This window comes from Anoplopoma fimbria, chromosome 2 (assembly GCF_027596085.1).
Source record: "Anoplopoma fimbria isolate UVic2021 breed Golden Eagle Sablefish chromosome 2, Afim_UVic_2022, whole genome shotgun sequence".
NCBI classification, from domain to species: domain Eukaryota; kingdom Metazoa; phylum Chordata; class Actinopteri; order Perciformes; family Anoplopomatidae; genus Anoplopoma; species Anoplopoma fimbria.
The window spans coordinates 24,655,321-24,673,084 of record NC_072450.1 but is presented as its reverse complement, the minus strand read 5'-3'; the positions used below and the strand labels follow the sequence as shown (position 1 = coordinate 24,673,084).

Genomic DNA, 17,764 nt, shown 5'->3' with positions numbered 1-17,764 from the left:
CCTTGGGCTGAGTGAGGCAGAAGTCGAGCTGAAGACATCGCGTGCACTGGGAGGACGAGCGGTATTTGAGACTCCTTGCTCAGCTCCCACTCGCCTCAGGTAAGGACACATACAGGCAGGAGGGTGAGGTGGAGTTTATTACTCGGGGAAAGTTTCTCTCCGTGTTTCTTACCCGCTAACTCCGCGGCTAGCAGCCTGGATGCTAGCTGCTAGCCGCTAGCTGGTAACCTGCATGGGGCTGTTTCGCAAGGTGTTGCCGCATCCGACAAATGTGACGCTAGCTGAGGTCCCAGAGTGAGGGCAAGGCTTCAACCACTGCATATGGCGGGGGTATCATTGTGTGTGGCAGTCCTCAGTGTCCTCTGATGATCCTGGTGTGTGTGAGTGTTGTTGTTGTGTTATTTCACATCTAATCCCAGCTGCCCATCCCTGTGAGCCAGGCTGTGCATTCATTGTCCAGACTGGGCATCGAACCCGCGACTGTCTGAGAGCTTTAGTGTGTTTTTAGGACGTACCTTTGGTGCGATGACTCACACAGCACTTCTACTTGTTTGATAGGTGCAAGGTCATTGTACCTGTTTCACTAAGTCCACGCACACACTTGTTTTTCAGGACCTAATGTGAGGGTGTCATATATATATGTGTGTGTGTGTGTGTGTGGGTGTGTGTGTGTGTGTGTGTGTGTGGGTGTGTGTGTGTGTGTGTGTTCCTAAAGCTTGTTTTTCCAGCAGGGCTCAATGGTGAATAAAGGGTGTGGTCCAAGTCTGCTTAGGGTCGTGGGGTTTACCCTGAAAGCCTGAAGGCAGGTGACCCTGCTGAAGTTGTGCAGCAGGTAACTGAGTGGACTGTGATGGTGACTGCTGACATGGCATTCCTGCAGCGATACTGCCACCCTCTGCAGTGCAGTATTGCAGATAAACAGACACCACAGGATAAGATTTGTGGACCTGCATACTTTTCACTGGGTAGCGAAACTTGACCCGTGAGTGCCAAGTTTCCTACTTGGTGGAAAATGCAGCCACAGTGAATAGCGACTCTCATTATTAAAAAAAATACATTAAAAAGGCGTGGAAGTGTCAACCTTTCCTGATCCTGCGTCATTCATCATCCATCATCCAGCGTTTGCAAGTCCTTGTTGAGCTGAAAGGCTTGACTTGAAATCAGTTTTCCATGATACAGTTATAGAGTGTGTGTGTGAAAGGTGTGTGGTGAAAACGGGGAGTATAGAAATCATCTGTTTGTTTGAGAAACACCCCACTTCCTGTATGGCCCTTGGCAAAAGTTGTACGGAAATACACATTTCAGTCTCCTGGCACCCATATCTTCTTAGTGTTTTTTACTTGTTAATGTATTGCAGTGAACATACCAGAGTGACAGCACGATCACACCCTCCGTTGCTATCCTTCTCTCCTTCCATCTGTTTTCTATCATTACTGACACTTCCTGGCACCTTGGGAGGCATGAGATAGAAAGGATAAAGGGAAACTGTGTAACTACAGGGTGGAGAGACAGAAGAGTTGGAAATAAGACTGTAGAGAGTAGGTGGAAGGAAGTACAGAGTCGTGTCCCATGGGTAGCAGAGCTGGGTCATTCTAACTATAGTCTTTCTCTGCGTTGGAGGGGTGGGGCTCTATAATAATGTAATAACCAGTCAGTGCTTCCTGTTCATCTCTGAGCTGCAAGTTTATTTTCCCCACAGCTTCTGCCTCTTGGATCTAAAATAGCCACCTAGATATTGATTTCAACAGTTATACCTGATGGAGTATGTTTTTTTTTTTCTTTTTTAAGCTGCTTTTGGTTATATACTATCAGCCAGATATATCTGGGTTGGCCTATGATGTTGTATCACACACTTATTGGCCCAAATGTTTTTTATGGTTTGTCTGTGAGCATCACTTTCTGAAAGAAGATGAACCCTCACAAACTTTGACCTGAAACATCTTCAGACATTTCACTTAAACATAGTGATTTTTTTTGTGTGTAGTGGTGATGACAGAGGTAGTGATGGATATTTTACATTTCACTTCTCCCCCGTTTTTTTATTCTTGATGTCTAAAAGAGCGTGGTCAATATTTTGCCCATGAAAGAAGCCAAGAGAAACGGATTGTTAGCCCTTATTACAGTGCAACTCCAATTAATGTGCATAAAGGTTATGCGTACTATCAATAATCAAATTGCAGTCTTTGGTCTTTCATGCACACATACGCTGGATGAATTTGTTTCTTTTCTGCAAAGGCTTGGTTTAACCCTTTTCAATATGATCATACATTTTTGGGCCTTGCGTTAAGCGGCCAGGTTCCCATCCCTGGAACTTTATCAATAAACATCTAGCCTGTCAGGTAAACTTAAATCATGATGTTTGTGGCATTGTCCTGTGTGGAATCCTTGGTAATATGTATTTGTTAGACAGTAGCGTGATTGTACTGGTCAGTGTGAGGAGGTGTAAGGTGAGCGTAGAGTGCAGTAAGGTTTGCAGTATTATTGGCACCCAGCCATCTGCTGTTGTCCTGAAGGATTAGAAGCGACGGAGAGGGAGAAAGGAATCAATCAGATTGGACTAATGGATCCGCTCAGTGTTTCTACTTCGGCCTAAGCCCACCCATTGCCATCATTATCCCTGTCTGCATGCTCCATTACTCTCCTGTCTGCACGGCCAAACGTACTGGACCGTACTGCAAACACTGGCTGTGATTGTAAACGTGTTGACTTACATGTCGGTGAAGTGGAAAGTGTTTTTGAGACAGAAGGGTCATATGGTAAATGGTCTTATTCTGAGCTGATCTTGTCATAAGAGCATTATGTGTGTTTGTGTATGTGTGTGTCTGTGACTTAGCGCTTATTTATCCTAGGCTTGCTTCTCCACTTTTTCTAGATCCCGGACGGATATGTCATCACATCATTGCCTTCTGCACATTTCTAGAATTATAGTCTGGGTAATGTATCCAAAATAAGGATTAAAAAGAAGAAGTCATAAATCAAACCAGTGAGAACTTATACGTTCTCACTGGCTAGCAAAGATTTGACTGGTGTGGAAGGAAATGAAGCAGTGTTTGGTTTGGATGTGAGGGCTTTTTGGCAGAATACATCAAAGTCTTAATTTTCCCCATAATCACAGTAAAGACTCATTTTGTGTTTTTTTTCTTCGTGCCCCTGGACGTCTCAGGGTTGATTATGAAAGATGACCAAAACCCCCCCTTTCCAGAAACATCTGAGCAAAGGCTTGTAATGATGACCAGACGTCATGCGAATCCAATCCAGGAGACTGCTGTTGTAGACGCATCGCGTTAGTGCTGTGTTCATGATTCTGAACAAAAATGTATTATTTTACTTTTAACTTGTGTATTTCTTTTTTTTAATGTATTAGGTATTTTCTTCTTTGTAGGTTTTAGTCACATTATTTTACACATTTTAATATATACTTATATTGTTTCACTAACACATTGGTTTAGCTTGAGTGATAATATCTTCCAGTGGCCATGCACTAGTCATTATTACTTTACTGTCTGTTTTCCAGGTTTGGATTTAACCATGCACAGCCGAGCATTAGGGCGCGATTATTTTAATAGCTCATTATATTCATGCGCTTCTATTAAAGTCATCCGTGCTGACATTTGAGCCCTGCTTCATCTGCGGGCTCTCAGGCTTGCAAATGTCCCTGCTATGACTCTCATAATAATCAGAAATAAATGTGAGTAGTTGTAGTGGTGTAATGGAGGAGGTGAGGGGAAGCATTAGTCCTGGACAGAGCCTGTATTGTGGAGAACTGAACATTGGGAGAGACACATAGAGTGTCAGACTCTGAGGGAATTCCTCTAAACTGGAAAAATCGCTCAGGCAGCTCCGGGGAAATGGCACTTAAAGTTTAAAGAATCCTTGACTGAATCAGAGTAAAGGCACAAGTTTCTTTTTTTAGAGATGTTGCTCAGATTCACTCTTTTTATATATTTTTTAAAGGGAGCGTGAGCAAGCTCCTTGTGAAAATAGAGTCTTAAGTTTAGGTGTGTTTACAGTTAAAGTGTGTGTGAGTGATTAGGACCAAGGCCATCTGTGGAGTCCTGCAGGGAATCTGGAAATCATGAGGTCATTTAGTGGTCGTCCGTGGCGTGGGAGAGCAAACCGAAGGCTCTTCATTTTGTTTGACGGAGTACTTCCTCACTCATTCACTTATTGGAGCTTTATTTAATCTTAAATGTGTTTCATCTACTTAGATTTACTCCAGTATTTTCTTGCCACTGTTACAATTTTCCCTTTATTTTCCAGCCCTTAGTCCCTAGAGGGAAAATGCAAACATGCATTTTCATAGCAAGAGAAATAAGCTTATCTTGCATCTTTCATTTAAGTTGTTAATGTTTCCAAAGTAGCAAAAATGTTATGGCGTTTAAAAGAGTTTTTTGTGATCCTCATGAGAGCAGTCAGATGATTTGTGTGAGCCTGAGAAAGTTCTTTCTTTGTTCCAGCTGTGTGTGTGTGTGTGTGTGTGTGCGTGTGTGTGTGTTGCATCATTCTAAGGCCTCATCATCCATCCCAACTGTGATCAACGATTGTTTCACAGAAATGAGATTACCAACGTGTATTTAAATGAATATATATTGAAATTACATTGATTTAGTGAGGTGAATTAAAATGCATCCCATCTTCATGAATGTTTTACTTGTGTGTTGGTCCTTTAGGAAGCCTCTCCTTGGTCTGGAGCAGTGAGCTTGAGAGGGAACGTTGTGGCTGTGGTCTGCTGTTCAGTGTTGCTTAGCAAGCCATAGCTGGCACCATGGCGCTGTCATTCAAGAAGGACCTGGAGAAGTACAAGGAAATCGACGAAGATGAAATCCTCAACAAGCTGTCGGCGGAGGAGCTCAAACAGCTGGAGACGGCACTGGAAGAGATGGACCCTGAGGTCAGGAATCAGCGAGGCTTGGAGGAGCTCCAGGGCTCTTTAGTGGGAGGGGTGTTCTGTGGCAAAGGGATTTATTTTGAAAATGGCAGCTTGAAGAATGAAAAAATACATATTTTCATTTCCCCAGACAAGGGACTGAACTATAACCTCAGACATCCTCCAGTTTCCTCAAAAATAAATTCTACCACATAGTCATACCTTTGTTTCCTGGGACGCGTAGAACATCACACATTCAAGTCCAAGGGTGGATTTTTCCTTTGCACCCTCCAACAACACCTCCCAGTCCACCAGCCTCCATGGTTGGGAACATAGTTTAAGTGGGAGTCTCAGCTGCAGCAGCTCTGTCAGCAGGCTGCCAAGTGTTTGTGTGTTTATTTGTGAGTAGAGCTCCAGAGAGTATAATGAAATCCCTCCTAGGCGCCTGGGCGTTTTATTTAAATTCCATCTAAACAGAGTGAGATAAATCAGCCCACTAGGGGCCCACAGGAAACTGTTAGCAAACAGTGGAGAAATATACATGTTTGGGTCTCATGTCATCAAATAGACTAAGTAGAATTTGGTGTGTTCACAAAAACAAGCACTGCATTAAGTTTAGATTAAACACAGGCTAGCGAGAGTCTGAATTATCACACCTTTGTTTACGTCCCTCAAGTTTAGACTCACCTAAAACAAATGCTCCACAATTACTTGCATTTTTGCGGTGGGTGGAGGTGTTTGAAGCCGTGTGGTTCTGGTTCACATTAGTGGTGCAACGGATCATAAAACTCACGGTTAGGATCCTATCGGGGATCTGAGTTAGATCAGCATAAAAGAAAAAAAGGGACAAAATATAAATATTGCAAATTATTGACGATATTGTTGTTTGCTTAGAGCAGCTGTTCCACAAGGCTTCAGACTGTTTTTTTTGTCACTGTCCCAAAAACTGTTGCAACCGCTCTGAAGTTTGTGTCAACATCAATAATTCTGAATGTTATCATTTTACTTTGTTAAAGTCACCTATAGTGTTTTTTCCTCATAAAATACACAATTCAAATGATAGGAAAATAAAAGATTGTTTTTTTATGGATTAAAACAAATCTTGTGATTAGTAGTTTTAATGATGTATATTATAATAATATTATTATTATATCTTTTTCTATCTATTTCTGTTGTTGTGAAGACATCTCCTTCAAACAACTGGATTTATTCAAGTTTCTCACCAACACTACATTGTACGAGATTACATGTGAACACATCATTATAACGTTATATTTACCTTCGCCCAATACTTATTTTTACTGAACAGAGCCTGAACGCAGCATAATGTAATTGAACCGAACCTTCGTTCTCCTCCTGTCAATTTTAACACGGATTTGTTGTTTACAATGTAACATTGTCAGAGATCAGCGACTAGAAAAGCATGAATGCCGATGTCCTTATTGCATAGTTCACTGAATATTGGCGGATAATGGTCGTCAGTAAAACTTTATTTGACACTGTGATGGTTAACGGTAAACGGTGTGATTAATCCGCTGTTCACATGCATGCTGATGGGGGATCTGTACCGATCACTGATCAACAGTGGTCCGTTACACCACTAGTTCACATGCATCAAGTTCAACAAGTACATAGTATGTCTACTCCCTGTTTTGAGGAACTCATAATTCTCACGATGACTCACAAACTCACACATCTGTCATTGATTTCATCTACCCCACAAAGCTGTAGACGCAGAGTGTCCTTGCATTTTGCAGAGTTGTGCCTGACGGATGTTAAAGACCAGTCCAGACCTGTCACCTAGTACATAATAATGAAAAATGCTGTCTTGTTTAAATACATTTTGCTATGATGTCATAGTACATTTACCTTTAAAGAGATACTAACGTCAAAAACTGACATTGGGCCCGATTGTGCAGCATGTATTTATTACTGCAGTACACTGTTTTAGAAATGAAATTGTCTGAATGGATATTTTTTTCATCATATAGAAGGCATACAGGTACTTTAACAGCTTAAAAAAACAAGCACAATTTTAGCATATACCCTATATCCAAAGTCTAAAGTGAGTGTATTGAAGTCTTCGTTAGTTGACAGGTCTAATGTGTCTCCTCGTCTCCTCTCCTCAGAACGCTCTCCTCCCAGCGGGCTTACGTCAGAAGGACCACACGACTAAGCAGGATACAGGGTCATTCAACAGGGACGGCCTCCTGAAATACCTGGAGAAGGAAGCCATGGAGTACAAGGACAGAGAGGACGTAGTGCCCTTCACTGGGGAGAGAAAAGGTGTGTGCTTGTCTACACAGTCTATCCAACACGAGTATTAACTATCTATAAAACCTCCTCATGACTGAAAATGACAACGTAGAAAGTCTTTAAAGTACTTTAAGTGAACCTAAGTCCCTATAGGTCAGGTGCAAATCAATACAGACAATGTTGACGGCTTCCCCTCAGCGAGGGCGGGTCTTTGCAGTAGGGATGTTATACAGTGTTAAATAGTGCACCATGCCTAACTCTCATTAAGAACATCATTAGTGCGGTGCTGTCTCCTGTTAGTGATGTGTTCCTTGTGGGACGAAGTGTCTGTTGGTGTCTGTAAGAGCAGTACAAACACACAGCAGTAATTACTGTTCTGCTGTCTTATGCAGGTATTATTAATGCATGTCTGCTCTTATGCAACATACAGCAGTGTGGGGGAGGTGTGTTTGTACCAGACGACTGGAGGTAGGGAGTGTCTAAGGAATGTGTCCATCTGTTTAGTGATTCCAGTTCAGTTTGTAGACTAGATATTAATACTCCATAACTTGTTGTGCTCAGGACTGCGGTTCAGGCTAAAGTTTTCCACAGAAAAAACTATGCAAATCAGAGCCGAAAGGCTTATTTGAATGGCAGGGATGCATGCAGAGATGCATACTCTGAGTCCAGCGGTTGAACATTGTCTAAAATCCATAACCAAAAAGAAAAGGCGTAATGCCACAAAACTATTTTTTTATTTTTTATTTCAGCAGTTGAACGTGGTTGTATGTGATACTCACACAGTTATATAATCAGGCTTTTGAGCAGACCTGTAGTTTAGGCGTAGAGGGAGTGAAAAGACTCAAGGCCTTGGATGTGGGATGCTCAATCCTTATATCATGGAGTAGTCTACCCAAAATGGAATGAAATTGTCTTTTGTCACTTCTCTGTAGATGTCACGTGGCAGGACTTTTCTCACAGAAAGGTGAAATAAACGCCGACTGTTTATCCGGATGGGATCAAAGTTGCACTAACCGAAATAACCTGATCCTCTCGAGAGAAACCAATTGTGTTCAAACAGGTTTTAAGACATACTTGTGGTAACGGAAGTCATTTTCTAGAAAAAGGAAGATGCTTTATGTGACAGTGTGACACAGAAAAAAAAGTGAGTCAAGTGGAAACTATAGTGGGTTGAGCTTATTGTCCAGAGGAACTTTTGTTGGTTCTCAAGAGATCTAAAAGTTACTCCCTCACTGGAGAGGAAATCTGGAGCTGACATCTTCCCCCTGGCCTGTTAGGAATTATACTCCGGCTGTGTGTGTGTTAGAGTGTGTGTGTGTGTTTCCGTGTGCATGCATGAGTGTGTGCACGCCCTATGACAACATGGAAAACTCAAATCACTGCTGGTTCTGTGGAATGTGGCCGATTCTCTTCCCCTTGTTAAACTCAACCCCTGCTGATAAATGTGTGTGTGTGTGTGTGTGTGTGTGTGTGTGTGTGTGTGTGTGTGTGTGTGTGTGTGTGTGTGTGTGTGTGTGTGTGTGTGTGTGTGTGTGTGTGTGTGTGTGTGTGTGTGTGTGTGTGTGTGTGTGTGTGTCTGTGTGTGTGTCTGTGTGTGTCTGTTTTTCAATAACACACATATTTCAGAGGAAAACAGCCTGTTTAAATGCCATGGCAACCATTGCAGCCTTTTTACTACTTGGACGTTATTATATTGGGTCAGTTTCTCTTGTAGTATTCTATAATCAGTTGTTCATTCATTCTGTTCGTCCCTGATTTCCTTAGAGGTTTGGGAACATTATTCACATTAAGAATTTCTGTCTGGATGCCGGTTGAAGTTGTCAAAGGAAGTCGTATAAATAGAATTTTTCAGTGGAGGTCAGTTGAGGTTTAAAATGGGCACAGTTGACTTTACTCGGCATGTGTCAGCCCAAAGGAATATTTATAACTTGTTACACTAATTGGAGCATTCACGGCATGCTTCTGTTCAAGTCTGATAAACATCATGTTTGTCGAGGTTGTTGTCGTTGGCATTAAGTAGCCATGTGTAACAGGGAACTGATACAAAGGGCCATAAATCAGTTACTGCAAATGTAATTCTCAAGAGGTAACAATAGTACAAATGTAAAGAATTACTCCAGTTGATTAGATCATATTTTTGTAATTCTGAACTCATTTATATGCGGTCATCAAAGCCACGGGTTAGCAAAACTTATTTTGAAGAGAGAATGAAAACCAACAGTTTAGTTTAGAGACCATTTTCTGGGTTCAACTGACCCATCTCACTTGCTGTAGTTTTATGTAAACAGCTTTTCTGTGCAATGAGGGATTGTTACCATGATGGCACTCAATTTCTGTTTTACCTTCAAATAATAAGTTATCTTTGGTTTACAAAAAACCTTCACTGTACTGCTGTCAGCATGCATAGCACCATGGTGATGTATTGCTGTTATGTCTCAGATTTCTTTACATCAGACAAATGGCAGCCATGATAAATACGCTTAAGGCATTGCTTGCATGAATGAGAAAATCTCCCTTGTCTTGAAATAGTCTCTGTACTCCAGTAACATGCAGACACATATTGTACACCGTTGTACCCCAATGTGCTTTCCTCATTTAGTCCTCGACATACGCTCCTTTGGGATCATACAGATGACAAGACTTTGGGGCCGTCAGTTTTTTGGCTCCGTCTTCTTTAGGCCTCTGACAGGCTAAATGTCGCTCCAGAGGGACTGGCACAGGATGCTGCCTGATGACTGTATTTTACTGTTTACTGGCTTTCAGGAAGTGCCAGAGCCCCCCACTCGGGACCAGTGTGAACAATTTGACTGGCTTGACTGGCTTGACTGACTTGGAAGTAGGGAAACAGGGAGGGCCTGTTCTCGGGGTGTTTTTGTTTAAGGAGACAGGCACAGAGAAGCGAATGGCACCCACTGGACTGTTCTTTCCGTCAAGTGCAAGTGTGTGTTGCCCCAGCAGCGCAGTTTAGATTAGACTCCAGTCATTGTTCCATAACTTCCTTCATTCTTTCCGTTTCTGCCCTCAGATAGGTTACTATGGAAACTACCAAAGTTGTCAGACTGTCATGGCTGCTTTGAATCGCTGATGGTTGGGGAATGCTGTGTAAAATAGCAGGAGGCCTGGACTTATTTAAACAGCATATTTCTGTTGTTTCGCCAGACTTCCTTCGTCAGCCACATTACCATTATTATAAACTGGCCTAAACAACTATATTCTGTTGTTATCTTGTTACATTTAAACACTAGCGATGTCATAAATAAATAAATAAACAATCCAAGAAAAACACAGTGTAGCAATAACTTAAAATGAGGGATTAAAGCTAAAGAGCAAAGGAGAGTGATGACCATTTCTAGGTCCTGCTGTGTGAAGTGTGAAGTGTAAATGTCAATTTACTGGTAGGCACACACACACACGCACACTAACTAACACAGCACTTTATAGTCATGCAGTGTCATGATTGTTGTACAAGGCGAGAGGATAGGAATGACTGAAGGAGAATTAGTAACAGTTGGACATTTTTTTAATAGAAATTGGAGGTTGTGCAACGTCTCATAAAACCTTCACCCATGTACCCGTTTCTTCTGTCTGTGTTGGCGTTCAAGTAATTTATTGCCTGCCCGTTTTTTATGAGGGCTGAATCATCTTCTTTGAGTTAAGAAATTCTCCTTTCCTTCTTTCTCCATAGGTAAAGCATTTGTTCCAAAGCAGAAACCGATCGAAACACGCCAGGAGGAAAGCACCACCCTCGATCCAGAATTAGAGGAAGCCCTATCCAGCGCCACAGATACAGAACTGTGTGATCTAGCAGGTAAGAACAAATAAATGCCTTTGAGAAAGCTAAGAAGGCATTGTTAAAAGGCTTTGAAAAATGACTCTGTATGAGGATTTCTTTGAAGAGAAAGAGAAACTGTCAGTCTGCCTTTGTCCAGTCTGCTGGGACAGTAAAACACAAGCTCCTTTCACTCTCACTGTCCTTCCCAGGGCTGTGTGTCTTACTGTGTGTTGATGGAGGAATGAAAGGGCCTACTGAACAAAATAACACCACTTGTCTGCTACGGCGTCTAGATTTGGTTACCTTTCATTCACTGATCCCTGAAGAACATGTGCATACACGCTGATTCCTCACCACAGCTGCTGATACTATGGTTTGCTTTTGTTTTGCAGCGATCCTGGGTGTTCACACGCTGGTGACCAGTAGTCAGACATACGATGCCACTAAAGACGGTTACAACAGTAAGTACAATCATAGAAGTTTACTATAGAAATAGAATAGAACATTGAACTGTTTTTGATGGTCATTTGACTAGTACAAAACAATGGCAAGTGTTGTTGCTCGCCAAGAAGAGACGCAGCTCTAGAGACAGATGACTGGCTGGTTAGCTAGGTAGCTCGGCCTATCTTTCGCAGCAGTGGGGAGTAAATCGGAAGGACAGTTGGACACAAAGCTGCTGCTGGCCACCAGCCAGCTGTTCTGATCATTTTTTGTTAACGGTGTAGCACTTAAGCATGGTGGAATTAGCAGCCTGGCAGCTAGCTGGCTAGTTAGCTAGCTTGCCAATTCCAGCATGCTTTAATGCTACATTATTTACAGAAAATGAGCAGAACATAGCAAAGTGGTTTTCTTGCACTTTGACAAAAGCATATAGATAATGCACTAAACTTTACTCATTTGATCTCTAAGCTTTATAAAGTTACTACTCCACTGCTCGTTTTAGTCGTTACTGCAAATCTTCACCTTGGTGAGTCCGCAACTTGCCCTAAGTTAGTTTAGTTGATACAACTGGATTCAGCTTTGGAGGCATAGTCCTGTTGATTCCTATGAAAGTTGCTCAGTGGTACGTGAAGGGGGAAAAAAATGAATTTCAGAGTATAGTATTCATGTAAAATTCCCCAGCTCTTCTGGCAATCTTCCACATCCAGGGGCCCATAGTGGAAGCGTCCTAGTGATTCCTTGAACTCCGCCTCACAATACTTGGTCTAGCCTCGTTCTCTGGCCCATTGACATGAGCAGAGGAAGGAAAATGACTGACATCGGATTAGTATATTGAACTCCCCACTGACGTCAGGACAGCAGAGTCGCTGCCCATCTTTCGGCGCAGGCTGAAAACTCACCTCTTCATGAAGTACTACCCTGAGCCTTCCTCGTAGCACTTATTGCATTCGTATTAGTTTGTTGCACTTATCCTATTCGTATTAGTTTGTAGCACTTATTGTATTCGTATTAGTCTGTTGCAATTATTGTTTTCGTAGTAATTTGCTTCTGCACTATACTTTTGCTCTGGTTTCTGCTTTTAGATGCTTGTTTAAGAAAGGAGATGCACTTATGACTTCTGGTGACTAGTAGTTCTCTTGAATACCTATGTTGAATACACTTACTGTAAGTCGCTTTGGATAAAAGCGTCTGCTAAATGACTGTAATGTAATGTAATGTAATGACCTCTGCCTGTGTGTCTTTTCTAGATGTGGTCAAAGGGGAGAAGATGAACCCAGTGTTTGATGAGCCTCCAAATCCCACCAATGTAGAGGACACTCTGCAGCGGATAAAAAGCAATGACAGCTCCCTAACAGAGGTCAACCTCAACAACATCAAGGTACACAGAAACACAAGCTTTCAGTAGCGTCAGAGTGTGCTTGTGCTTGTCTATTAGTGGACTAATAACAGTTTGTCTTTGTTGGTTTTCCAGAACATTCCAATTCCAACGCTGAAGGACTTAGCTAAAGCCATGGAGAAGAACATGCACGTCAAGAAGTTCAGCCTGGCAGCAACACGAAGTAACGACCCAATAGCTGTGGTAAGAGGGAGTGGCTTGTGGGCTTTTATTGGCTTTGTTGACACCTCACACCACCATATTTACATCCTTGCTTTATTTCCTCCCCCCAGGTGTTCAGTGAAATGCTACGAGAGAACAAGACGTTGCGAAGTTTGAACTTGGAGTCCAACTTCATCACCGGGGCAGGGGTGCAGGCTTTGGTTGATGCATTGCGAGACAATGACACCCTCACAGAGATCAAGATAGACAACCAGGTACAAGTTCCTCTTATAAAGATATTCATAGAGCTCACGAAATTCATGTGAAATTAAAGATTATGATGATAAAGTATCCTTTGTATTTTTATTTTTCATCCAGGGTCACTGTAGCTGATTACAGGGAACTTATGACTGCAGAAGTATTTGCATTTTTTTTTAATAGAGTGGTTTCACAGAACCTCAAGTAGTAGAAAGTGTTTGTTATGTGCAGCGTACAGTTGGAGAAAATGCCAACCATCACAAACCACTGCCTGAATAAAACACGGGTGTTTCCAGCAGTGGAAAATTAGTTTAACCATTTCCCTGTGGTACAAGTCTTGGTTATAATAACTTGATTTGTTTAGCACTTTTAATACATAAAACGCACGAATCAGAAACAAAATAAAGAGAATAAATAAGTTTTTAAGAGTTTTGTGGGCTACTTAAGGGTCAGTTATAATACCAGCATCAGAGGACTCTTGTTGGTTGATAGGGAGTTAAAAAGTATGAAATATAAGAAGGTGCTTTATGATTAAGAGCTTTGTATGTGAGCAAAGAACCTTAAAATTAATTTTAAAAGAAACGGACAGCCATTTGCTCTCTTTCCCTTTTTTTTTCAGCAGGCCAGTGAAGATTGCATTACAATAGTCCAACCCTTTAGTAATGAATGCATCAATCAATTTCATGGCATCCTGCTTTGTTAAGAAGGACCTTACTCCTGCCACATTTATCAGGTGGAAGAATGCTATCTTGGTCACCTTGTTAATATGGACTCCATAGCTTAAATCAGTTTACTCTCTGATTGACTGTTATATAGTCTTTTAACCAAAGGGAATTTCTGATGTGTGTGTGTGTTTCAGAGGCAGCAGCTGGGTACTACCGTAGAGATGGAGATTGCTAAAATGTTGGAAGAGAACAACAGCATAGTGAAGTTTGGCTACCACTTCAATCAGCAGGGACCCCGCTCCAGAGCCGCCGCAGCTATCACCAAGAACAACGACCTGAGTATGACACACACACACACACACACACACACACACACACACACACACACACACACACACACACACACACACACACTCACAGCTGGGTGAGTTGTTGCCCATTACGTTATCTTCCACCTGGTATCCCTCTGTCTTTGTAAGAACGAGTCGTAACAGTTCCAACATCTCTGCAGTTCATCTGTATCTACAATGTTGTTTTTTTCCACAAGACGTCAGTCCACAGTGACGACCTCTGCTCTCTTTTAGTTCCCCGTCCTGTCAGAGTCGAGGTAGCAAAGGTCTGATGCATGGGTGTGACTCCCAAGTGTGCCAATGCATCAAAGTGTTTGAATGAATTAACAGTACGGAGATTGACACGGTGTGATCACGCAGCCTTGAGAGTGACGACATCATCTCACTTCCTGTTTTCTTTTTTTTTTTTTCTGCACACGCTGACACACGCTGTTGAAATGAGTCTAAACTTCGACCGCTTAGCTCATGAGGTGTTTTATAAACTTGGTGTTTTCGTGATAAACTAACAGGCCTGTGTAGGTTGTGAAGCATGTTTGCAGTTGTTCGTTCTTACGTCCTTTAACTCTGTAAATCGTATGATTTTATTAAAAAACATAAATAAAAGAAATCATGCTTTTTTTTTTTTGCTCTTTCTCATTGTACTTTTCCTTTTCAGTCCGCAAGAGGCGAGTGGAAGGGGACCAGTAGGGACGGAGCCCGAGCTGCCTCCCAGCCAACCCCGTTGTTTCATCTCACCATGTGGAATACTTTCAGCCAATGCCCCGGTCTCATCTCACTGTGTGGAAACTTAAGTCTTGTGCCAAACTATGGGGCAAGGCGCGCTCAACCGGAACATACATCTGAGAAGAAGGGAAATAACTGGAATTGCCCTCCCCATTTAAATGTTCATACTTATGTTTATTATTATATTGTTATTGAAAGTGTAAATCTGATTAGCTTATAGTCATTCCATTTTTTTTTCTTTTTCTTTGAGCCTTTATGTGATCTGTCCAGACCTTTCACTTGCTTTTTTTTTCTTCTTTTTTCTTTTCTACTACGCTATAATCATGTGGAATAAACATGCACATTACCAAGTAACGGACACAACAATAACAGCTCAGTATGAACAATAACTAACATTGATAGAGACCTGTATACAGTGATAGTTTGAAGCCTAAGCTCCCAGTGGAATACCTGTATTGAACCAGCAGAGTCATAAGAACGATAGAGACGGCTCTAGAGTTGATCTTGACTTTGGCATCAGAAGCAAAGTCAGACCAGTCTGTTAGAACCACAGCTTACTGGCAGAACTGGTGATGGCCTTGTCTGACTGTACACCTGTAAGACAACAGAAGTTAAACGTAAGTCACCATGTGATCAGATCACTGTTGTACGTCTGCAGGAGTTGCCTTGTTAAGCCAGCTCATCGCCTGCTGTGTCTAACGGTTAAGTTTGTGCTGGCCCCAGATCAGATGCTGGCTCACCCTCTTATATTAATTTAATACTGTACGCATCAGTGCAAGATGTTTTTATATTACTAAACAGTTTTATCTTAACTCACCTTATTGTTTTCATGCGGTTCAAATTCAGATGTTGGGTATTTTGATCACTTTTATCCCTAAACAGGAAATTATAACTAGGCCTGGATGTTTGGGATCACGTAAAATTGGGGTTTTACTGTAAAAGGAACAGGATATTAACTCCTGTCTAGACTGAAGAGTCTTTGGCCTGCTCTTACTAATGATGTTGTAAATGTCTGCTCCACACACAGGGTTTCTCTGATGCTTAACAATGCCAAAGACTAACACATGCAGTGCTTAAAGTATCAATATGTAACGAAATGGTTATTGGTTCAGGTTTTGGATTTGTCAGATTCAGTCATTTCCTGGCAGTATACACAGCGACAACGATCTATCATTTTTTGGATCACATCATGCCATTACATTTAGTTTTATTTCCATTTTGTGGGCCATTTATAGCACAATGTTCAGCAAGTAGTTCACTGAGATGTGAGGAGGCGTCGGTAAACACTGTTTCTGTTTTACTTCCCAGGTTAGGATTTCTTGTGAAATGTTTCTTTGAACTACAACTCCCAGATAGAAAGTCTTCTTAAATTTCACCTTTCACACCCTCTGTCACACTTTAACAGTCTTTCGCTCTCAGCAGTAGCATGTCATTCATTATGTAACAGATAACAACATGCTATGCGTGCCTCAAACTGAACTTCCTGAGGTACACTGACCTGCTTGAGATGGGTATAACAGGACTAATTCAGGATTACTTGAAACTTGTGTATATACTGTTTTATGTGTAATAGGAACAATATGCTGGCATGAACATCACTCGTGAACATTGTGTTTCTATCGACCAAATATTGTTCTTTCATCCTAACAGCCTCACATTCCTTGGACAAGAGTTGTACGGCTGAGTTCAGTACATTGGGTTTTTATATCTGTGTACTTCGTCCACGGTCATATCTGCTAGTATTTCTTCTTGGACCTTTTTTTTGTTTCACATTTCTGTGCTTTGCCGGTGGACAGTCAGCTAAAGTGGAAAAAAAACTGCTTCTTTGCCTGGGCTTGATATGAATATTCTGTGATTGACAAATATGTATATTAATTGTATAATGCCATCTCAAAATACAAAGTGAACACACATATAAAAACACACTTTTGAGTTTCTAGTTTTTTTTTTTTTTACCTTAAATAAAAAGAAAACAGGTTTAGACTCAACATAAGGAATATGTACTATTATAAAAAACCACGAGACTGGTAAAACGCACTGCTGAATATAAAATATCCTCAACAATAAATGTTTTTACATACTCAATGTGCTCTGTTTTGCATTTCTTTGAAAAAATATCTTGACACCGCATGTGGTAAAAGTTTCATAAGTAGCTTGTAATCTAAAAAAATGATCCACGTTTGGAGAATGTACATAGATTTTTACTTGCGGGTGTCATCAGCAGATGGAGTTTCCTCAGTTGTCATGGAGATGCTCAGTTGTTGACAAAGGAGCAAACTCCATTTAATGATAAAGGCCTCAAAATGTTTCTGAAAGATCTGCAACATTTGAAGTAAGTGAAGCTTGTGCTAAGAATTTTATGTCATACTGCTATTTCACAGGCCAATAAAGAAACTTTAAGCTCAACTCATTTAATATATCTTGTGCATATAGATAAAATAGAGCAAGTTTTTTTAAATGGCCCTAAACACAGTAAAGCCGAGGCTGATGGGAATGTCAAGTTTAGCAGGTCGTCTGACCAACAGACGCTAGCATTAAAAAAAGCTGCCTAACTGTGTGTGTGTGTGTGTAACCACTGAAGATTTAAAACTGGTTGTGGCCAGATCTCAAGTTCAAACAGAATACATATACATAATGACGGGGCTTTTAGCTTGGGAGGTACTATAGCTGGTGTACGTATGCACCCTTTAATCAGATCCAGTTTTTTCCGATTGTTTGCACATGCCGCAGAGATGATGTCATGTGTATGACTCCATCCCTCTCTGGGTTTCCTGTGCCAGTGGCTGTGCGGTGAGCGTCTGTCAGAGAGAAACTCTGCACTGCTGGCAGAGATCCGTGGCTGTAGTGAATGACTCCAGTGTTTCCACTCTGAGAATAGAGAAGGATGAGGAACAG

At 41.4% G+C, this 17,764-nt stretch overlaps 1 protein-coding gene across 1 annotated transcript; it reads left to right on the top strand.

Moving 5' to 3' along the window:
• tmod2 (tropomodulin 2) lies at positions 1-16,954 on the top strand. The gene is made up of 10 exons (XM_054610517.1): positions 1-99; positions 4,671-4,891; positions 6,997-7,153; positions 10,809-10,931; positions 11,288-11,356; positions 12,584-12,714; positions 12,808-12,915; positions 13,005-13,148; positions 13,991-14,135; positions 14,802-16,954. Exons 2-10 carry the CDS (start codon positions 4,766-4,768, stop codon positions 14,831-14,833), a joined length of 1,035 nt encoding a protein of 344 aa, XP_054466492.1. The 5' UTR covers positions 1-99; positions 4,671-4,765; the 3' UTR covers positions 14,834-16,954.
• Positions 16,955-17,764: the final 810 nt, after the last annotated feature.

Coding starts and splice junctions, on each gene's coding strand:
- tmod2 (XM_054610517.1), top strand. CDS start 4,766: ATGGCGCTGTCATTCAAGAAGGACCTGGAGAAGTACAAGGAAATCGAC. Junction 10,932..11,287: donor AGAACTGTGTGATCTAGCAG/GTAAGAACAAAT, acceptor TTTGTTTTGCAG/CGATCCTGGGTGTTCACACG. Junction 14,136..14,801: donor CACCAAGAACAACGACCTGA/GTATGACACACA, acceptor TTTCCTTTTCAG/TCCGCAAGAGGCGAGTGGAA.